At 37.9% G+C, this 18,445-nt stretch overlaps 1 protein-coding gene across 1 annotated transcript in view; it reads right to left on the bottom strand.

Annotated features, from left to right (window-relative positions):
- Positions 1-18,445, bottom strand: part of DNER (delta/notch like EGF repeat containing) — a 370,265-nt gene that overhangs the window by 19,875 nt on the left and 331,945 nt on the right. The window contains exon 11 of the mRNA XM_017529081.1: positions 4,283-4,414. Coding sequence (XP_017384570.1) covers positions 4,283-4,414 — 132 coding nt within the window. The remainder of the gene's footprint in view (positions 1-4,282; positions 4,415-18,445) is intronic.

Raw genomic sequence — 18,445 nt, 5'->3', positions numbered from 1 at the left:
TTTAGGCAGAGTCTTGCTTTGCTGCCAGGCTGGAACACAGTGGCACGGTCTTGGCTCACTGAAACCTCCACCTCCTGGGTTCAAGCAATTCTTCCACCTCAGCCTCCAAGTAGCTGGGACTACAGGTGCGTGCCAAACGCCCAGCTAATTTGTGCATTTTTAGTAGAGATAGGGTTTCACCATGTTGGCCAGCATGGTCTTGATCTCTTGACCTCGTGACCCACCCACCTCGGCCTCCCAAACCATGTGGCATTTTAAAAAGTGATGTAGATCTGAATAGGCCAGTGTGGGTGCATCTTCAGGATACACTGTTACACATAAAAGCAGTATGTTGAAGAGTGTACAAAAAGGTCTCATTTGGACAGGAGAAACTAGGAACTTAACTATTGACTGAATGCATCCAGAAGAATATCCAGTAAATGTCTAAGAGTAGTTACCTTTAAATAGTGAGGTGGGGATCTGGATAAGGAGAGATATTAATTAGTTTCATTTTTTAAACATGTTGGTTTACATTAAAATGAGAACCAAAGAAGCCAACCTATTTGTATAATGAGAACTGCCCATATACTATAATCATTTGATAAGTTTCTTTAAACATTATTAAATTCCACCTATTGCTAAAGGAAGAGGCCCAAGACATCCATCTACAGTTCATCTGTAGCCCCAGGAAGAGTTATATTCCCTTTCCCTGGTTGTCTAGCGGTGGCTGTGCAAAGCCTTACAGCGGCTCATCACATATTCAAAACTGCCCTCAGATTACAAGCTCCCAAAGGCAGGAGATGTTTCAGTAACCTTTACATCCCAGAACTACGCTCAATGCCTGACAATAAAGAGCCACCGATTCCTGACTGAATGCGTAAATCTAAGATAGACTATTTGCCTATTTCTCAACTGCAAAATATCATTAATTTAATAGTTTAACTGCATTTAACCATAGATTCAACTGTTTAATATACAAAACTGGCCAACTGTCAGTCAGTGAGGTTAACTAGAACTCTTACTTTGTAAAGCTTACACAGATAAAGTAAAACACATCAACACTGCTGTGTAAAGATTTATAGAATTTTTTTATTTTTAGGCCTTGATTTTAGAAAGGCATGTTTTCCATTTTTTATAATTCAAAAAAAAATTGTGATCAGTCCAAAAGTGGTAAAATGCCAGAACTGTAAGGTGATAGATCTGTGTTGTTTTAAGTCACTCAATTCGTGGTAATTTGTTACAGTGGCAATAGAAGACTGATACAGATGGTCAGGGAAGGCACCTTTGGACTGAGACCTGAATGAGAAGAAGGCACCTGTGCTAAGATCTGAAGGAAGAGAACTCCAGGCATAGGGAACAGCACCGGCAAAGGTCCTGAAGGCAGGGATGACATTGGCCTGCTCAAGGAAGGGAAAGCAGGACACTGGCTACAGAGGGAGCACGGAAGAGAGACAAGCAATGTGGCCTCTGAAGGCAGTGATCAGGTTAATAGAAGACTCCTTCACTCCCTTGGATGACTCGGCAGCCCTCCAGCACCATGTAGCTATGTGGGCCATGGTTCTCTGTGGACGCCTGAACTTTCCTGTTTAGATCTACCAACCAGACTCTGTGATACCCAGGCATCCACCTCTTGGTTTCTGAAAATCATAGATGCTCAGGGTTAGAAAGAGACCTCAGAGTCTGTGGTTTCCATGGCTCATGTAGGACTAGAGGCCTCTTATAGCTTCCCTGCCCCCACCAACTGTACAAACTCTGCGTCCACTCCTGATCCTAGGATTCATTCCATTGATTCAGAGCCAGCTCTCTAGACGCCAGCCACTGGCTTCAGCTTTGTGTCACCTGCAAACTTCATACACGTGATCTCCTTTCATGGTGATCTCAGCTCATGGTTAAGAAATATCCAATGCTGGGACCTGGCAGAGCCTAATCTGTAATGAAATTTAGTTTTAATTCCTTTGGCTCCATAGAGAAATATAAATGAGATCATCAAATGGAAAATGATAGAGTGAGTGAACAAAGAGTCCAGGTGTGTACTCAGATGTGTAATGGGCCCTATCATACCCAGCCACTCAGAATAGCCACTGTCCTGGGCTGTAGGCAGCATCTAAAAAGATAATTGCTGAAGTTAATCCTCCCTGGGAGTAGCCCATAGCTTACGAGCTACAGTAGTACAGAAAAAATAAAAGAAAGAATAACCAGCATTTTTTAGCGTCTACTGAACAGCAGAAATCTGCACATTTGCCTCATTTAATCCTCGCAGCAATCTGCACGGGAAGCCTTCCTATAACCAAGTGAGAAAGATGAGGCTTCCAGAGGTAACTTTGTTTATCCAGGTTACAGAATATGATGGAGCTTGAACTTTGCTCCTTTTTCTTAATTCCATATTTTGCCTACATTATCATCACCAGAAGAAGTAAACTTTCGGTTTTTTACAAAGACAGGATCTCACCTCAAAATTTCTTGATGATATCCTGTGTGTTCCTGACTTTTCATCTATACTCTCCTATATATTTATTTTCATCAATCCCATTTTAAAGCTATAAATAGATATTACTCTGCCCTACGGCATAAAATGTGTCAATTTGTCCTACTAAACTTCAGAATGAAAACTGGTCCCATTTTGTGGAAAAATAAACTGAGGTTTAGCACACAGTCATAACAATGAGTGGCTTGGCCAGAATGAGAGCCAAGGTCCTGTTAACCCAAGTCTGGAATCCTTTCTACCAGCAGATTCCACCAGACTGGACTTAAGATCCTACAACAAACTACAGTCCCTACAATTTTATCATTGAAATCCTCTTCAGTCCTTTGTCTCTCTCTTCAACAAGGGAGTATTTCTCACCCATCTTTAGCAAGGAAAGTTAATTCTAAGCCTGTATGGGAGCATTTGAGAATGCTAAGGGAGAGCCCTATAATAATTACACACTTCAAACTTTGGCTGCATGAACCAAGAGGAAAAACACTAAGTGAGCAGCTAAGAGGCTAAATCATATCCTCAGCCTCTTATCAAGTTGGTCAAATTGATGTTGGAGAATGTGGTCAAGTTGGTCAAGTTGATGTCAGAGAATGTGGTCCATATTTGGACAAGAGATTTCCTAATACTGGCCACCTCCATGTCAGACATGCACTGAGAATGAGATGACCCTATGCAGCCAGAGGCAGCGAGGGCCACCAGTGAGGGTCTGGTCTTGTGACGCAGAGTGAAGGAATAGAGACAGCAGACAGATCAGGCCAAGTCAGCATGCTTAGCTTTCTTCGGCTATGAAAGATCAAACTGCCCCAGCTAATTTAAAGAAAAAGAAAATATCTTTCAAAGTGCAATCTTTAACAGTTCCAAAACAATTGAAAACTTGATTCTGGCTGGGCACAGTGGCTCATGCCTGTAATCTGTATGTAATGACACAGAGCTGCAATCCAAGGCGGGCAGATCACAAGGTCAAGAGATCGAGAACATTCTGGCCAACATAGTGAAACACCATCTTTACTAAAAATACAAAAATTAGCTAAGTGTGGTGGCGCGTGCCTGTAGTCCCAGCTGCTCGGGAGGCTGAGGCAGGAGAATCGCTTGAATCTGGGGGTTGCAGTGAGCCAAGATTGTGCCACAGCACTCCAGCATGGTGACAGAGAGAGACTCAGTCTCAAAATAAATAAATAAAAATAACAAATAAAAACTCGATTCCACGTCATTTCTCATTTTCACTTCAATCCTAGTAGATACATTGTTTTTATGTATAAAATCTTGATTATGACATTTATCAAACTTCTGTTAGTTCACCCTAAGAGATTCCTCAGCTGTAAGCAGCCCAAAACGTTTTTCAGCTTTTCTTTTAAGCTTGTCTTGACTGGACCTTTCCCCAGGCAATAGATGGAACTTAATACATGTGAAGACACTTGAACACATAAATAAAAAGGGAATTTACATTCTCTGTGTTTCGTAATTTTCAACACAAAGACTCTATTTTTTTAATAGGATTCTAATGCTTTTCTGTTCAGCACATTTTTGGCTGCATGAGTAGCAGTGAACTCTGGATGACATCTAAAAATTATCATCCTGGGGAAAGGCTGGCTTCAGACTCAGGAAGGAGCGGGGGCGGCAGAATGCAGGGGGCACACGTGCTAAACCAGGTTTTGAGCACCAAACTGGGGCAGGAGGAGCTCTGGTTGTCCCTCTGGGACTCGCTGCCTCCTCTGTCAGTGACATGGGAGCTCTCTGGTCACAGTCGGCATCTTCATGCTGAAGGAAAATGCTTAAGCAACAGCTATAAATGTTAAATAACAGTGGATGAGCTGCAGAAATACTTACGGATCTCACAGTTTGCTCCCACCCAACCATGTGGGCAGTGGCAAGTATAACCATTGGGCTGGTCCAGGCAGCTCCCAGCATGGTGGCAGGGGTTACTGTCACATTCATTTATGTCAATGTCGCACTCTTCCCCTAGGGAGATAAGAAAAAGCAGTGGTGAAACCGCTGCACCCATGGCTTCTGTCGTTTTTCTGGCCAAAAAATAAAGATCCAAGGCTACGGGTCATGGCCTCTAGCAACAGAGCCCAACCTGCTGTTTGTACAAAGTACAGAACTCTCAGAAAATTCCAGACAAGGAATCTTCTTCAGTAAAATGAAAAATGAAAAAATATATACATAGCACTAGTAAAAAGAATCTTTCCTTTAGTCTATTTAACTAGTTAGCTTCATTTAGCTAGTTAAGTGAGGTTGATTCCCATGTCTGAATAAATCTTTTCAGGTTGATGAGAAAAAGCGAAGCTCGGGTCTTGATTTTATTAAAGAAATCTATTTTATTTTGGATTTCACCAGCTGAATATCATTATTTATTTTTCTGGAACTCCAGAAAGCTGAAAACTCACAGCTTATGATTATTCTGTAGCCAAGGATTTGAGTGTGTGAGGCTGGACATTTGACTCATATCTGGATAGTTCTAGGACATAGCTGTGCACCCAGCCTGAGCCAATTGGGAGAGGTTACTTTACGTTCCAAATCCCTGGATGTGATTCTGCTTGAAGTGGGGGGACCTGACATGCTCAGGAAGAGCATCAGGCCCACCTAAGGAGAGAAGCTGTGAACTCAGGAGTTAGTCTAAATCTGACCTAATATTTTCTGAGAAATGGTAGCCCCAGGGAAGCTGACTGTCATTCTCCCATAAGTAAGAATGTGACCTTCAGCTCCTGACCCTGGCTAGACCCAACTTTTCAGGACACCTTTGCGTGCTTCAGACAGAACCTGATAGAAACGACAAACCAGGATCCAGAGCTGATGTCACAGTGATTCAAACAGCACCTTAGAACAAAGCCATCTTCAAGTGATTTTAAAGCTATCATTATGAGTCAAGACAAAATGCGTATACTTCTTGAATTTAAAGGCATCTGATCAAAGCTGAAGAGAAGTGGATATTTCAAATTGAGGCACTCTCTCTCAAAAGTTTGAAAACGAGAAAAAGAAATTTTTGAAATAAGCCCTCCATTGCTTAGATAAATGCAGACAGTGATGAGAAAACAAAACTCCTAGCATTGCTATGCTCATGGACTAAAGCATATGAGCAAAATCAGATATTTTGTCCATTTTCAAAAGGCAATGTTTCAGCATACACTCAGGTGATTACTTCTGGGCTCACTTAATTAGCATTAAATTGCTTTTCTATCTGCTATTTGTTCACTTCATGTTTATGAAACCACTTTATGTCACTCAGACCATTTTAGAGAAGGAACCTCACACTAAAATATTCCATGTCTGTTTTATTTCACACTGTTTCTATACCTGGCATCTTACTGTTTTATTTTTAAATAAAATCTGTTGAACGAAACATTTACAACTTCTAGGTCCTACTCGGTTGATTATAATTCACGTATAACATATATGTGAATTTGATTCCTGCACTAAATATAGTCACTTACATCAATAGAAAAAAACATGAGATTGATTGCCTATTTCAAAGGTTATCTTTCTATTAATGGAGCAATCACTTAGTGGAAATAGGCATAGATTAAACTATTACAAACAACATTACATGGTATTCTCGATGAAGAGACATATAACCAAGAACATGCTGAGAAATGTTAAAAGGGTAAAATCAAAGACCTCGACAAGTATCTACGTCAGTACTACTTTCCAACCATTTAGGAAGATAAGAGTAGTTAGAGATATTTATGAAAAAATAGTTTTCTTTAGCTGGCAATCTGAACACTGCAAATTCTGAAATGAGATGCCTTGTTCCCTTTAAAAGAATCGCTACAGAAACAGCCTCACATTTCCCTACTGCTATGGTCTGTAAAACTCAAAAGCCCCACTCTGCTTCATGAAGTCCAATGTCAATGACGTATGCTTTTAACTTCCTAAACAGTACAGTCTCAGGGCTATCGGCTCAGTCCATCCAGGCCTGCTCCAGTCCAGAGCTTCTCCAAAGAGGCAAATGCCACAATCAGGGACCAGGGCAACCCTGTGCAGGTATTACATCTCAGATCACTAAGGGGCTCTAACATAGTCAGGAGAAGGCCAAGGTCCCTAGAATTGTCTGTTCTTGGGACTCACTAGGTTGGAAAGATTTGGTAAGAATGGAGATGGCAAGGAAAAAGATAGGATGAACTCTTTCTGTAGACATTTATTCAATACAGTATCTAAAATCCAACTACAGCCAAACCTATCCCGTTCTGGTTTTTATCACCATAATGTTCTTAGAGTTACACTGGGGATTAAATGATGCAAATTAATAAAATCAACCCCATGCCAGTCAGGGGCCAATTCGCTGACAGCTATTTCTGCAACATTTGTGTGCTGGCAGAACTCTGGAGTGATGCACAGTTCTCAGACATCTTTGGGTTTATTCTAATGGCCTCTTTTATAGAGGAAAACGCCTATGCATCTAGTTGAATCAGTTATTCCTCAACTGGCTCTCCGTCTGAGGACTTCGCTATGCTCTATGACGACTGGCAACAGGAATATGAGGTGACTCAAATGATGGAATCTCTCAAGGGAATTTTCAACCAGAAGACACCCGAGGATGACTGTTTTTCTCTGCCTTACAATGATCATGCCTTTTGCTATTGATCTTATGCAAAGTGTTTGAAGATGCACTATGAATTATAGAAAATAAGTTTGGCTTCATTTATGTTTCCCCATATTAACAGCATTATGTTTTCATATGCATTTCAACCACAATATTCCATTTTCAATCAATATTCATTTTAACTTACTTTATTAGAAGAGTTCATAGTATACAGTATTATCTTTCTTTACTCATAGTTATGTAATAAATCTTTAAGCTTTGGCTGCCCTAAGCCAACTGATTTTTGAGTTGGCTCACTGGCTCTTTTTAAATTTGAGTTAGAAAAAAAAACAATTATTCTTAAATCACTGTTGTTCTTGAATAATATCTATGAAGAAAATAAAAAATAAAATTTCTACTTGACTAAGGCTAACAATCAAGGTCTGAACTTTAAATCTTTTATAATTACTTTTTCTTTTATTTTTCTTTTTTTTTTTTTGAAACAAAGTCTCACTCTGTCACCCAGGCGTGAGTGCAGTGGCACAATCTCAGCTCATTGCAACCTCTGCCTCCCAGGTTCAAGCACTTCTCCTGCCTCAGTCTTCCTACTAGTTGGGATAACAGGCATGTGTCACCATGCCCAGCTAATTTTGGATATTTTTAGTAGAGACAGGGTTTTACCATGTTGTCCAAGCTGATCTTGAACTCCTGACCTCAGGTGATCTGCCCACCTCAGCCTCCCAAAGAGCTGGATTTGGCCACCGTGCCCAGCCAAATTTTTTTTCAATGTACTACTTTCTATGAGGCAATAGGTATGTGCAGTGGGTATCATACATTTGAAGCATACTGATTCTGCTTGCTTTCCTTGGGTAAATTAGGAGATACAAAAAGACAAAACAATCCAAAGTCACCACTGTTAGTGAATCTTTGGGTTAACAGAGTCCCCACTAAAAGACATTGATGACAATTACTATAATCATAATATCTAGTATTAAATATATACCTCCTATGTGCCAGGCACTGAATGGGTACTTGAATGATAACACTTTCATACTTCACTAAGATTTTATTCAAGATGAAGTGAGTTTTAAAAATTATTTAAAACTTTTTCTATCATGATGGAATAACTGGAAGCTATCTTGTCTTCCCACTGTAAACAACTAGACAACTAGATGAAATAGCTGGAAAAAAAAAAAAAAACACTATGAAGACATTGGACAACAGGAAGTCCATGATTGTAATTGCTGCAAGAAGGGAAATAAAACAGCTGAGCACCACAATTATCCTGGCTTTCTTCCTGGGATTAATTTAGAACATAGTGGTTTCACTGACTTCAGAAGACAAAGATCAGAGTACATGGAGGCCAATAGCTTTAATTTGTAGGAAAGACTACAACAGAAGACAGAACCACACAGAAAATGGGCACCAGAAATCGCTGCATCCCTTGAGCTGTTGCTGAAGAGTGTGTGTGTGTGTAAGTTGAGGCTTGACAAACAAAAGGACAGATGAACAGTTCCCAAACTCACAGGGGACTAAGAAATATTCAGATTTGCACAGCTAAAGTGGAACTATTTCATCAATTACCCAGTACATTCAGTGAAGCCACAAAAAATCACATCGTACTAGTGGGGCAAAACTATCCCTAGAGTAAGGCTACTCTACATTCACCTCCCCAAAATGTAAAACAAACCTTGAAAGAATTAATTAGGTGAGCAAGTTACTTACCTGACACAAAAAACTCCATTACTTTTTTTAAAAAGACAATAAAATTAAATCATTCAACAACTTAATCCACAATGACTATCATTCAAACAAAAATTATCAGACATGCAACAAAGCAGGATCATGTGACCCATAGCTGCATGAAAAACTGCCAAAAGACATAGATTCATAAACAACAGATGGGAGCTAGCAGATAAGAAATTTGTTCAAAATGTAAAATAAAATATAAAAAACAATGAACAGAATCATGAAAAATAAAAAACAAGCCCAATGGAACTTTTAGATATGAAAAATACAATGATCTGAAATTGTTTTTGGAACTCAATGATCTTAATAGTAGATTAGTGGCTCACACCTGTAATCCCAGCAATTTGGGAGGCTAAGGTGGGCTGATCCCCTGAGGTCAGGAGTTTGAGACCAGCCTGGGCAACATAGCAAAACCCTGACTCTACTAAAAATACAGATATTAGCAGAATGTGGTGACACATGCCTGTAACCCCAGCTACTCAGGAGGCTGAGGCAAGAGAATCACTTGAACCAGGGAGGCAGAGGTTGCAGTGAGCCAAGATCATGCCACTGCAATCCAGTCTCGGCTACAGGGTGAGACTCCATCTCAAAAACAAACAAACAAAAGGTAGATTAGACACTGCAGAAGAAAATATTAGTAAAGTTGAAAACAGAAGAAAAAAGTCTGACAAACTGAAACTCAGAAAGAAAAAAGACTTTTAAAAAAACTAAACAGAGACTCTGACCTATTGGACAATTTTAAACAGTCTAACAGACGTACTCAGAATTCTAGAGAACGGATATGAGGACAAAATAATATTTAATAAATTAATGGCTAAAAATTTCCAAGTTTGATGAAAACTATAACCACAGATTCAAGACGTGCAACTAACCATAAACAGGATAAATACCAAGAACCTCCCCCGACAACACACACACACACACACACATCACAGTGCAGAAGCCAAAGCTACTGCATTTTGGATGCGGATCTACCATGTTGGCTTCCGATTAACCCCAGTTCCAGGACCACCTCTAAGGATTCCAGTTTGTGTACTATTCCTTGTGCAAAAACAGATAGCATAAATCCTGCCCTTCAATCAAAACAACCTTGATGTTATCGTACTTTGACCGTCCTGCACATCCCTTCTGATAAATGTACCTCCTCTGATTAAGTTGTTGAGTGATTGAATTTTACTGTCTTTAAAAAAAAAAATGGACTTTTTGTGGGTCAGGTAAGTAACTTGCTGACCTAATTAATTCATTTCAAGGTTTGCTTTACCTCCCCTGTGGTTTATAAGCGCTGGGTCCCAAGGGTAATGGTGTTGGTTTGGGGATCCACCATCTTGTTTCCCCACTGCCCAAGACACAGAGAGGCTTCTCTTTGTAAGTTCTTATTAAACATTTCTTTTTGATAAAACCTGTTATGTCAGCTTCTTTATTCAGCCTTTCAGCTTCCTCAGACTTTGGGGGCAGGTTTGCAGAGGCCTGTCCACAATGGAACAAATGGTGAGACAGGCCAGGAGCTGAGAGCCCAAGAAGCGGGCAAAGGGAATGAAGCGTCCATGTGGGAAATCCCAGGTGGCAGCCACTTCTATGTGGAGTGGTATGGCTCACCTTTTAGATGCTTGTGTGTGGGTACAGGGACACCCCAAAAATGCCAGCGTGTTTAGAGTGACTGTGAAGTGAGAGCCATCTGTCGCACTATAGTAAGGAAGGATGATGAGTAGCCTCTGCTCTAATGTGATCACTTCTGCAGCCATTGAGGACAGGACCCCAGCTAGCAGCAAAAGCAAAGTAACATGGGTTGAGGAGGAATTAAAATTAGAAAAGATTTTTTAAAGAGCTCTATTGTCAAACATACATCTGCATTGTTTTCAGGCCTCTGTTCTCTCTCCATAAAACTTCTCAGTGAAATGAATTCTATTTTCTCCATTTACATCTGTCTGTCCCTCCTTCCTCTTGCCACCCTTGATACTACATGAGGGATATACAAAAAGGAATTTCTGACAGTCTGGTATCCCTTGGGGACAGAAAAGAGGCACCAAATACTCCTCTTTGGGGGAGGTACCTCTGTTTTTCTTTATGGAACCCTGTAGGAATTAGAAGAGTTCCTCTTTAAAGTTTCCTTTCTTGTTAAAGAATAAACTTGTTAATAACTGTCTGTTAAGCCCTATTCTATGTAAGCTGTTAGACATGCCATACTTACAGGCATTTAGTATAGTCTATGTCTTTGTACTTTAACCAAGATATCTGTGCTGGAAGTATTCACAGGCATGTCCCAGCTTGCAGCCTATGCCCCTTACCTGTTTTATAAAGTTTTAAGTTATTAGCCAGTTGGGTTTTAGTTTAGATTGTGAGGTCTGGCTCCAACCAACGGAGATCAGACACAGCAGTAAGGACAACCCCAAATGTGTTTTCCTTTGTTCGTTGTACTCTTGTGGCAAGATGGCTAGCAAGGAAAAGTAAAAGTTGGTTGCTGAGAGATCTGTGGTCTCAGTGCTGTTTTTTCTTTGCAACAGCAAGCATCTGTTTCCAACAAACTCCAAGAGTTATAAGCAGACAAATTCCTCTTGGTTCTAAAATGCTACTCTCTTTTGTATTGTGTTACCTGATCTGTTTGGCTTTTGGTGGTCCCAGAGATTACTTTGTACCATGAGAGGACTTACCTGTGCCATATGTAATAACTGGCAGTTGCAAGTGATGCAGTCTTAGAGGTGGTTGATGGCACTTGGCAGGAAACGATTATTACTACAAAAGGATACTCATTTCTTTGGGCATTTGGATAAGAAAAGTGTGGTTTGGGTACCTAGAGACTATAGAAACGTGGCCTACCGTGGGATAAGACACCCATGGGGGATGGGCTGATTGCAGAGTGGGTTAATTGGTGTTGAGTTGCCCACCAGCCTCAGGGGAAGGTCCTTGTAGTGAGGTACACTGTGGAAGCATTGTACTGTCCAATCCTGTGGTGTTTCCCTCTTTTGGGAGATCCAGGATTCAGTGTAAAATGGGATCCTTGGTTTTGAGGTATCTGAAGTTCTGCCTTTTTGCTGTACCCGCTCAAGTGTTTAGCCCCACAAACTGCATGCTTTAAAGGGCTCCACCCTGGGCCTGGTGCAGTGGCTCATGCCTGTAATCCCAGCACTTTGGGAGGCCAAAGCAGGCAGATCACCCAAGGCCAACATGGTGAAACCCCATCTCTACTAAAAATACAAAAAATTAGCAGGGCATGGTTAGATATGCCTGTAATCCCAGCTACTTGGGAGGCTGAGGTGGGAGAATTGCTTGAACCAGGGAGGTGGAGGTTGCAGTGAGCAGAGATGGCACCAATGCTCTCCAGCCTGAGCAAAAGAGCAAGACAATGTCTTAAAAAAAAAAGTAATACATTTTTAAAAAAGAGTTCCACCCTAAAGCCAATAATCTAATTAAGAAACAAACTGAGTGGAAAAGAAGACACTTTTTCCAGGCAATCTTGTTTTCAGATAACAATGGCAGTCTAAGTTCTCTGTTTTGAGATGTAAATTTCCTCCCTTGTTTCCCCTATGAGTCATATCTTTGGAAATGATTGACAGTCTAAAGGGGAGAAAGAAACTGAAAACTGGCAAATGAAAAATCTTATAAATCTATAAAATCTGCTTCTGTGTGTCTGTATGTCTATATGTTGATATGTGTCATGCGTATGTGATATATCCCTATCAAAATATATAAAAGAGCTCTAATTAATTGGCTTAAAGAAAAGTAAGTGCTTCGGTCAAATATTTTATCAGGAAGATAGACACCAACTCAAATGCCTTTTAGTTTATATGACTTTAGTAATATTTGATAAAGCTAGTTTCAAGATTTTTTTCAGTATTTTAAGAGTTAAAGAAAGAGTTAAAATACTAGTTAATATGGAAAAATACTATCTTCTAGTTTAGAGGCTAAAGTTTGTTTCAAAGTGCAGGAAAAAAATAATATAGGTATAACTAAGTGGACAGAAACAGAAAAAATAAAAGGGTGAAGAATGAGGGATTTTTGATTCCACAGTGGTCACATGGTCACCACCCATGGTATGGAGCCCAGCTGTGCTATACTCAGTTGCTAAAGGTAAAAGTCATCAGTGAAACTTAGAAATTTAACTCCTGGGGAGGTGGTTGACTGGATGCATAAGAAAATGCAAACTAATAAGGAAAAAGTGAAATATTCAATCCCTTGGTAATTGTGATCTACAATAGCTAAAATAAAAGTAAAAGAGAGTGATGGTTGGGTTTTGAGGCTGAACCAAGATCAGATGTGGGTGTGTCTGAGCATTGGTCACCAGCCTCAAAACAACCTACAGAGGGGAAAATTATGCTAGGGCAAAAAAAAGTACCTCTGAGACTCTGGTTACCAAGAAGGTAGTCAATGTGAGGGAAGAGCAAAACCAAGTAACTACTGAAATCGGAGGGTCTAGTGTGAAGGAATTGTGCCATTTTGTAGGTAGGTATCATTAGTTCCTCAGACTTTGGGGGTGGGTTTGCATAGACCTGCCCACCATGGAACAAACAGGAATATCACAATCAATTTGCTAAAACATGATAGTAAAGGAAAACGCCTAAAAACAGCCAGAGTAAGGTTCTGCTTTTGGAAAGACGGAGCAGATATATTTTCCCTATCCCCCCCACAAAGTACAAGTAAAAACCCTAGACATTGTACATAAAATAAACATAAGAAAATTCCAAGAAGTTGAGAGAAAGAGACAAACTGGAGAGTTATCTCAGGACCCAAGAAACAACATCATGGTGAGCTCTCTGAGTTCTGGTCTCACATATTCCAGATTAGGTGCTTGGAGAAGGCAGCAACCCAGGAATGTCAAAAGATGCAGAAAACAAAACTCCCACGAAAGCCTGTTCTCTATAACCAAAGAACCAAGACAGAGGCAGCCTAGCAAGACAAAAAATTTATAGATAATAACTGCTCCACTCCAGTCAAACATTACAAAATAAACTGCAAGTCCCCTTACCCATGCCACCACAGGCCACGTAGAGAGCATGAACTTCCACCCTCCAAAGCACCTCAACCACCCAAGAATAACAGGATGCACAATCTTTTCAAGGACCCACAAAACATATGCCAATATAAACCATATTCTGGGCTATGAAACAACCTTAGCAAATTTAGGAGAGTTGAGATCATAGAGTATTCTCTGACAATAATTAAATCAAGCCAGTTATCTATAATAAAAAGTAACAGGAAAACCTCAAAACACTTGAAAAATAACATACTTATAAGTAATCCATAAATTGAAAAAGCAATCTAAGAGGACATTAAAAATAAACATTAAATTGGCTAAAAATGAAAATACAACATAAACTTTGTGGGATATAGCCAAAGCAGTGCTGAGAGGGAAATTTATAGCACTAAAATGCATGCATTAGCTGTGAGAAAAAGCCTCAAGTCAATACTCTAAGATCTCACCCAAAGAACTTAGAAAGAAAGAACAAAAGCAAATTCAGCCCAGAGTAAAAAGAAGGAAGAAAGCAATAGATGTGAGAGAAAAAATCTGTGAAATTGAAAACAGAAAAACAATAGAGAAAATTAATGCAACAAAAAGCTATTTGTTAAAAAGATTAACAAAATTGATAAAACTCTAGCAAGATTGACAAAGGAAAAAAAAGAAAGACACAAATTAACAATATCATAAATAAAGCAGAAAATATCACTAAAGACTGCAGATGTCAAAAGGATAATATAGAAATACTATATTGCAACTCCACGGTAAATTTAACAACTTAGAAAAAATGCACTACTTCCTCAAAAAAAAAATCACAACTGCTCAAATATAAAACAGATGATTTAAATACTTTTATAACTATTAAGAAAATTGAATATATAACTTTAAAACTCCCAAAAAAGAAATCTCAGGTCCAGATGCTTTCACTGGTAAATTCTATCTACTATTTAAAGAAGAATTAATGGCAATTTGATACAATCAGTTGCAGAAAGCAGAATACAAAAGGACACGTCCCAACTTATTTCAAGAAGCTAGTTTTGCTTCAATGCCAAAACTAGACAAATACATAATAATTTTTAAAAAACAGAAAAAACTATTTTGTGTCCATATTTATGAAAAATACTTGTGTCTCACAAAACACACAATAGTTTTCTTTCTTTTTTAAAACAACAAATACTTGTTTCTCATGAATATAGATACAAAAATTCTTAACAAAATATTAGAAAATAGAATTTAGCAAAATATTATATAAAATGAGTTATACACTATGACAAGGTGGTATATTCCAGGCATGCAAGACTGATTTAATATTTGAAAATCAACTAAGCTAAAGAAAAAATCACACACGATCATGTAAATCCATAGAGAAAAAGAATTTGACAAAATTTAATACCCATTTATGGTTAAAGTTATCAGCAAACTAGGAAGAGAGACAAAGTTCCTCAATTTGATAAAGAGCATCTAAAAAACACTACAGCTGACATTATCATTAATGATGAAAGACTGAATGCTTTTTCTCTAATATTTAAAACAAAGCAAAGATGTCTGCTCTTACTGAACCTAGTGTTAGAAGTTCTGGCAAATGAGACAAGACAAAATGTAAAATTTATAACTCTCAGAAAGGAAGAAATAAAACTCGCTCTTTTCACATAGCATAATTATTTGTATAGAAAATCCCAAGAAATCTACAAAACAAAAACTCCTAAAACTAGTAAATTCAGCAAAGTCACAGGATACAATTTAAATATACAAAAATCCATTATATTTCCATATACTAGCAATGAACATATAGATGCCAACTACAATTCTATTTACAATCACTAAAAATGCACACACACACACACACACATATATGCATAGACACATACATATTTGGATATACATGTACAGGGAAAAAAGTTGATGAAAGAAATCAAAAAAGATCTAAATAAGTGAAGAGTCATACTGTGTTCATGAATTGGAAGACTCCAAATAGTAAAGATATTGATTCTTCCCCAAATTGATATACTGGTTTAATGCAATTCCTTAGCAAAATCTTTTGTAGGTATAGCCAAGATTCTTGTAAAGTTTATATGGAAAGGCTAAGGAACTAGAATAGTTATAACACTTTGTGAGAAAAAACAAAGTGGTAGGAATTATTCTGCCCAATTTCAATAGCTGGTATGAAACTACAGCTGTTATTATAGAATAAAGGCTGAGAAATCAACACATAAATCAATAAAAAAAGAAGAACTCAAAATAGACCATACAATATGGCCAAGTGATTTTTAACAAAAGTTCAAAAGCAATTCGATGAAGAAAAGATAGCCTTTTCAGCTAATGATGCTTGAAAAAATTATACTTACATAAGCAAATATAAATAAAAAAACCTCCTCTATTTGGAAAATCTCAGGAAAGAATGCAAATTGTGAGAAAAGATTCTAACTATATTACTAATGTATGCAACAACCTCACTAAAGGGTCTGGGGAGGAGCTGACCTAAATAAATTCGGAAATGGGTAGCATTGATAAGACTAAATGCAAACTAAATGATACATAAATGGTATACTCTAATTTATAAAGTTGTTTCCCACAAGGGTATAAGTTAACACTTCTGTTACTGCTATACATGGATATTGGAATTGAGCAATTAAGTAAATAAATGATGGATGATGACAGCCAGTGTTTGGTTGTTGGTGTGAAGAGTTTACAAATAAGCAAGGGGAGAAGGCTAGAACCATTCATGCTGTCATAAACTAGAGTTGGAGACATCATTGTGTTTAGCTTAATATAGACATAGATGACTACATAATACAATATTTATGGATAAGCACATATCCATGGGGTAGTATACACATGTACTTCCTCGCTCTGTCAGCTGAGAGGACAAAAAAGCAATGATATACCAGCAGAAACAAGCACAGCTTAGTGCCCAAATCTTGGTTTTAATACTATTCTCCAATTAAAAAACCAGAGATCCTTGGAGAAATGAATGATTCTAGAACAGGAGCAGGAAATACAGAAGATGAAGCTGAATCATTTTGCAGTGCCAGAACTATATAAGTTTATAAACAAAACACTATCCACAAAATAATAAACAACAAAAAAAATTAACCACATTGATGGGGATGTACCAAAGAGGCACAGGAACCAACTGAAAGAACTCCCATTGGCCAAAGCTGGAACATTTTGGGCAGAAAAATAAATTTTAAAAGTATTGGATTATAAGCTAATGTATAAAATAAATATCCATAAACACATTGATATAAATCAATGATTGAATAAATACACAAATGGAGGAGAACAAACAAATCTTTCATCCAGAAGAATTCCAAATAATTCATACAGCTACTTTACCCCCAAAGAGCAAGAGCATAACTCCCCTCTTGATGAGTGTCAACTACACAACACTGACTTTGGAAGGAAGTCTCTTCCTTCCAAATATTTAAGTATGGGAAAGAGGAGAAAGAGTAACATTATAGTAGAGAAACCTGACAAACACTACCGCAGCTAAGTGATCAATATCAATGTCAGTGATCATAAATCTCATCGACAGTATGTGGCCTTGATGTGATGTGATAGGATTAGAAAATGGACAAAAGACAGGAAGAAACATTTCATCAGAGGATATACAGATATCAAATAAGCACATGAAAAGATGTTCAACATCATTTATTATTAGGGAAATTCAAATTGAAACCACACTGAGCTATCATTTTACCCCTATCAGAATGGCCCAGATAAAAAATAATGACAACACCAAATGCTGGCAAGGATGTAGAGAAACTGAATCACTCATACATTGTTGGTGGGAATAAAAAATGCATAAGCCACTCTGGAAACACTCTGGCTATTTTTGTAAAACTAAGCATGCAGCTACCATATGACCCAGCAATTTAATTTCTGGGCAATTATCCCAGAAAAATGAAAATTTATATTCACATATAAACCTATATATGATGGTTTATACCACCTTTTTAAATAATAGCTCAAAACTGAAAACAATCCAGATTCCTTTCAACAGGGGACTGGTTAAACAAACTCTGGGCCATCCATACTTTGGAATACTGCTCAGCAATAAAAAGGGAGAAACTATTGACCCAAAATAACCTGGATGAATCTCCAAAGAATCATGCTGAGTGAAAATAAAATCAATCTCAAAAGACTACACACTAAATGATTCCATTTATTTGATATTCTTGAAATTACAAAATTATAAAAATAATATAATGAAATAATAAAAATTTCATAACCAGTATCCCAGTTATGAAATTGTACTGCAGTTTTATAATATGTTATCATTGGAGGAAACTGGATGAAGGTTACACTGGATCTCTCTCCATTATTACTTGCAACTGCAGGTAAAGTTTCAATAATCTCAAAATTAAAATTTTGAAAAACTAGCCAGAGAAAAATAGACCCATATATAATCAACTGTTTTCTAACAAATGTGGCAATGAAATCCAATGGGGAAAAGACTGTATTTTCAATAAGATGCTAGACTAACTGGATATTTACATAGGAAAAATATTTTCCATCCTTAAGTCACACCATACACAAAAATTAACTCAAAACAGGCTCTATATCTAAACTTAAAAGCAAACCTATTTTTAAAACATTTTAGAAGAAAACATTGGATAAAATTTCATCATCTTGAAGTAGATAAAGATTTCTTACAATACCAGAAAAGCATAAACCATAATAGAAAAACAAATCATAAATTAGACATTACCAAAATTGAAAACTTTACTCCAAAAATATACCATTAAAAAATGCATGGATGAGCCAAATG

The sequence above is a fragment of the Cebus imitator genome, unplaced genomic scaffold (genome assembly GCF_001604975.1).
Source record: "Cebus imitator isolate Cc_AM_T3 unplaced genomic scaffold, Cebus_imitator-1.0 Scaffold57, whole genome shotgun sequence".
In the NCBI taxonomy this organism is placed as follows: domain Eukaryota; kingdom Metazoa; phylum Chordata; class Mammalia; order Primates; family Cebidae; genus Cebus; species Cebus imitator.
This window is presented reverse-complemented; position numbering and strand designations above follow the sequence as displayed.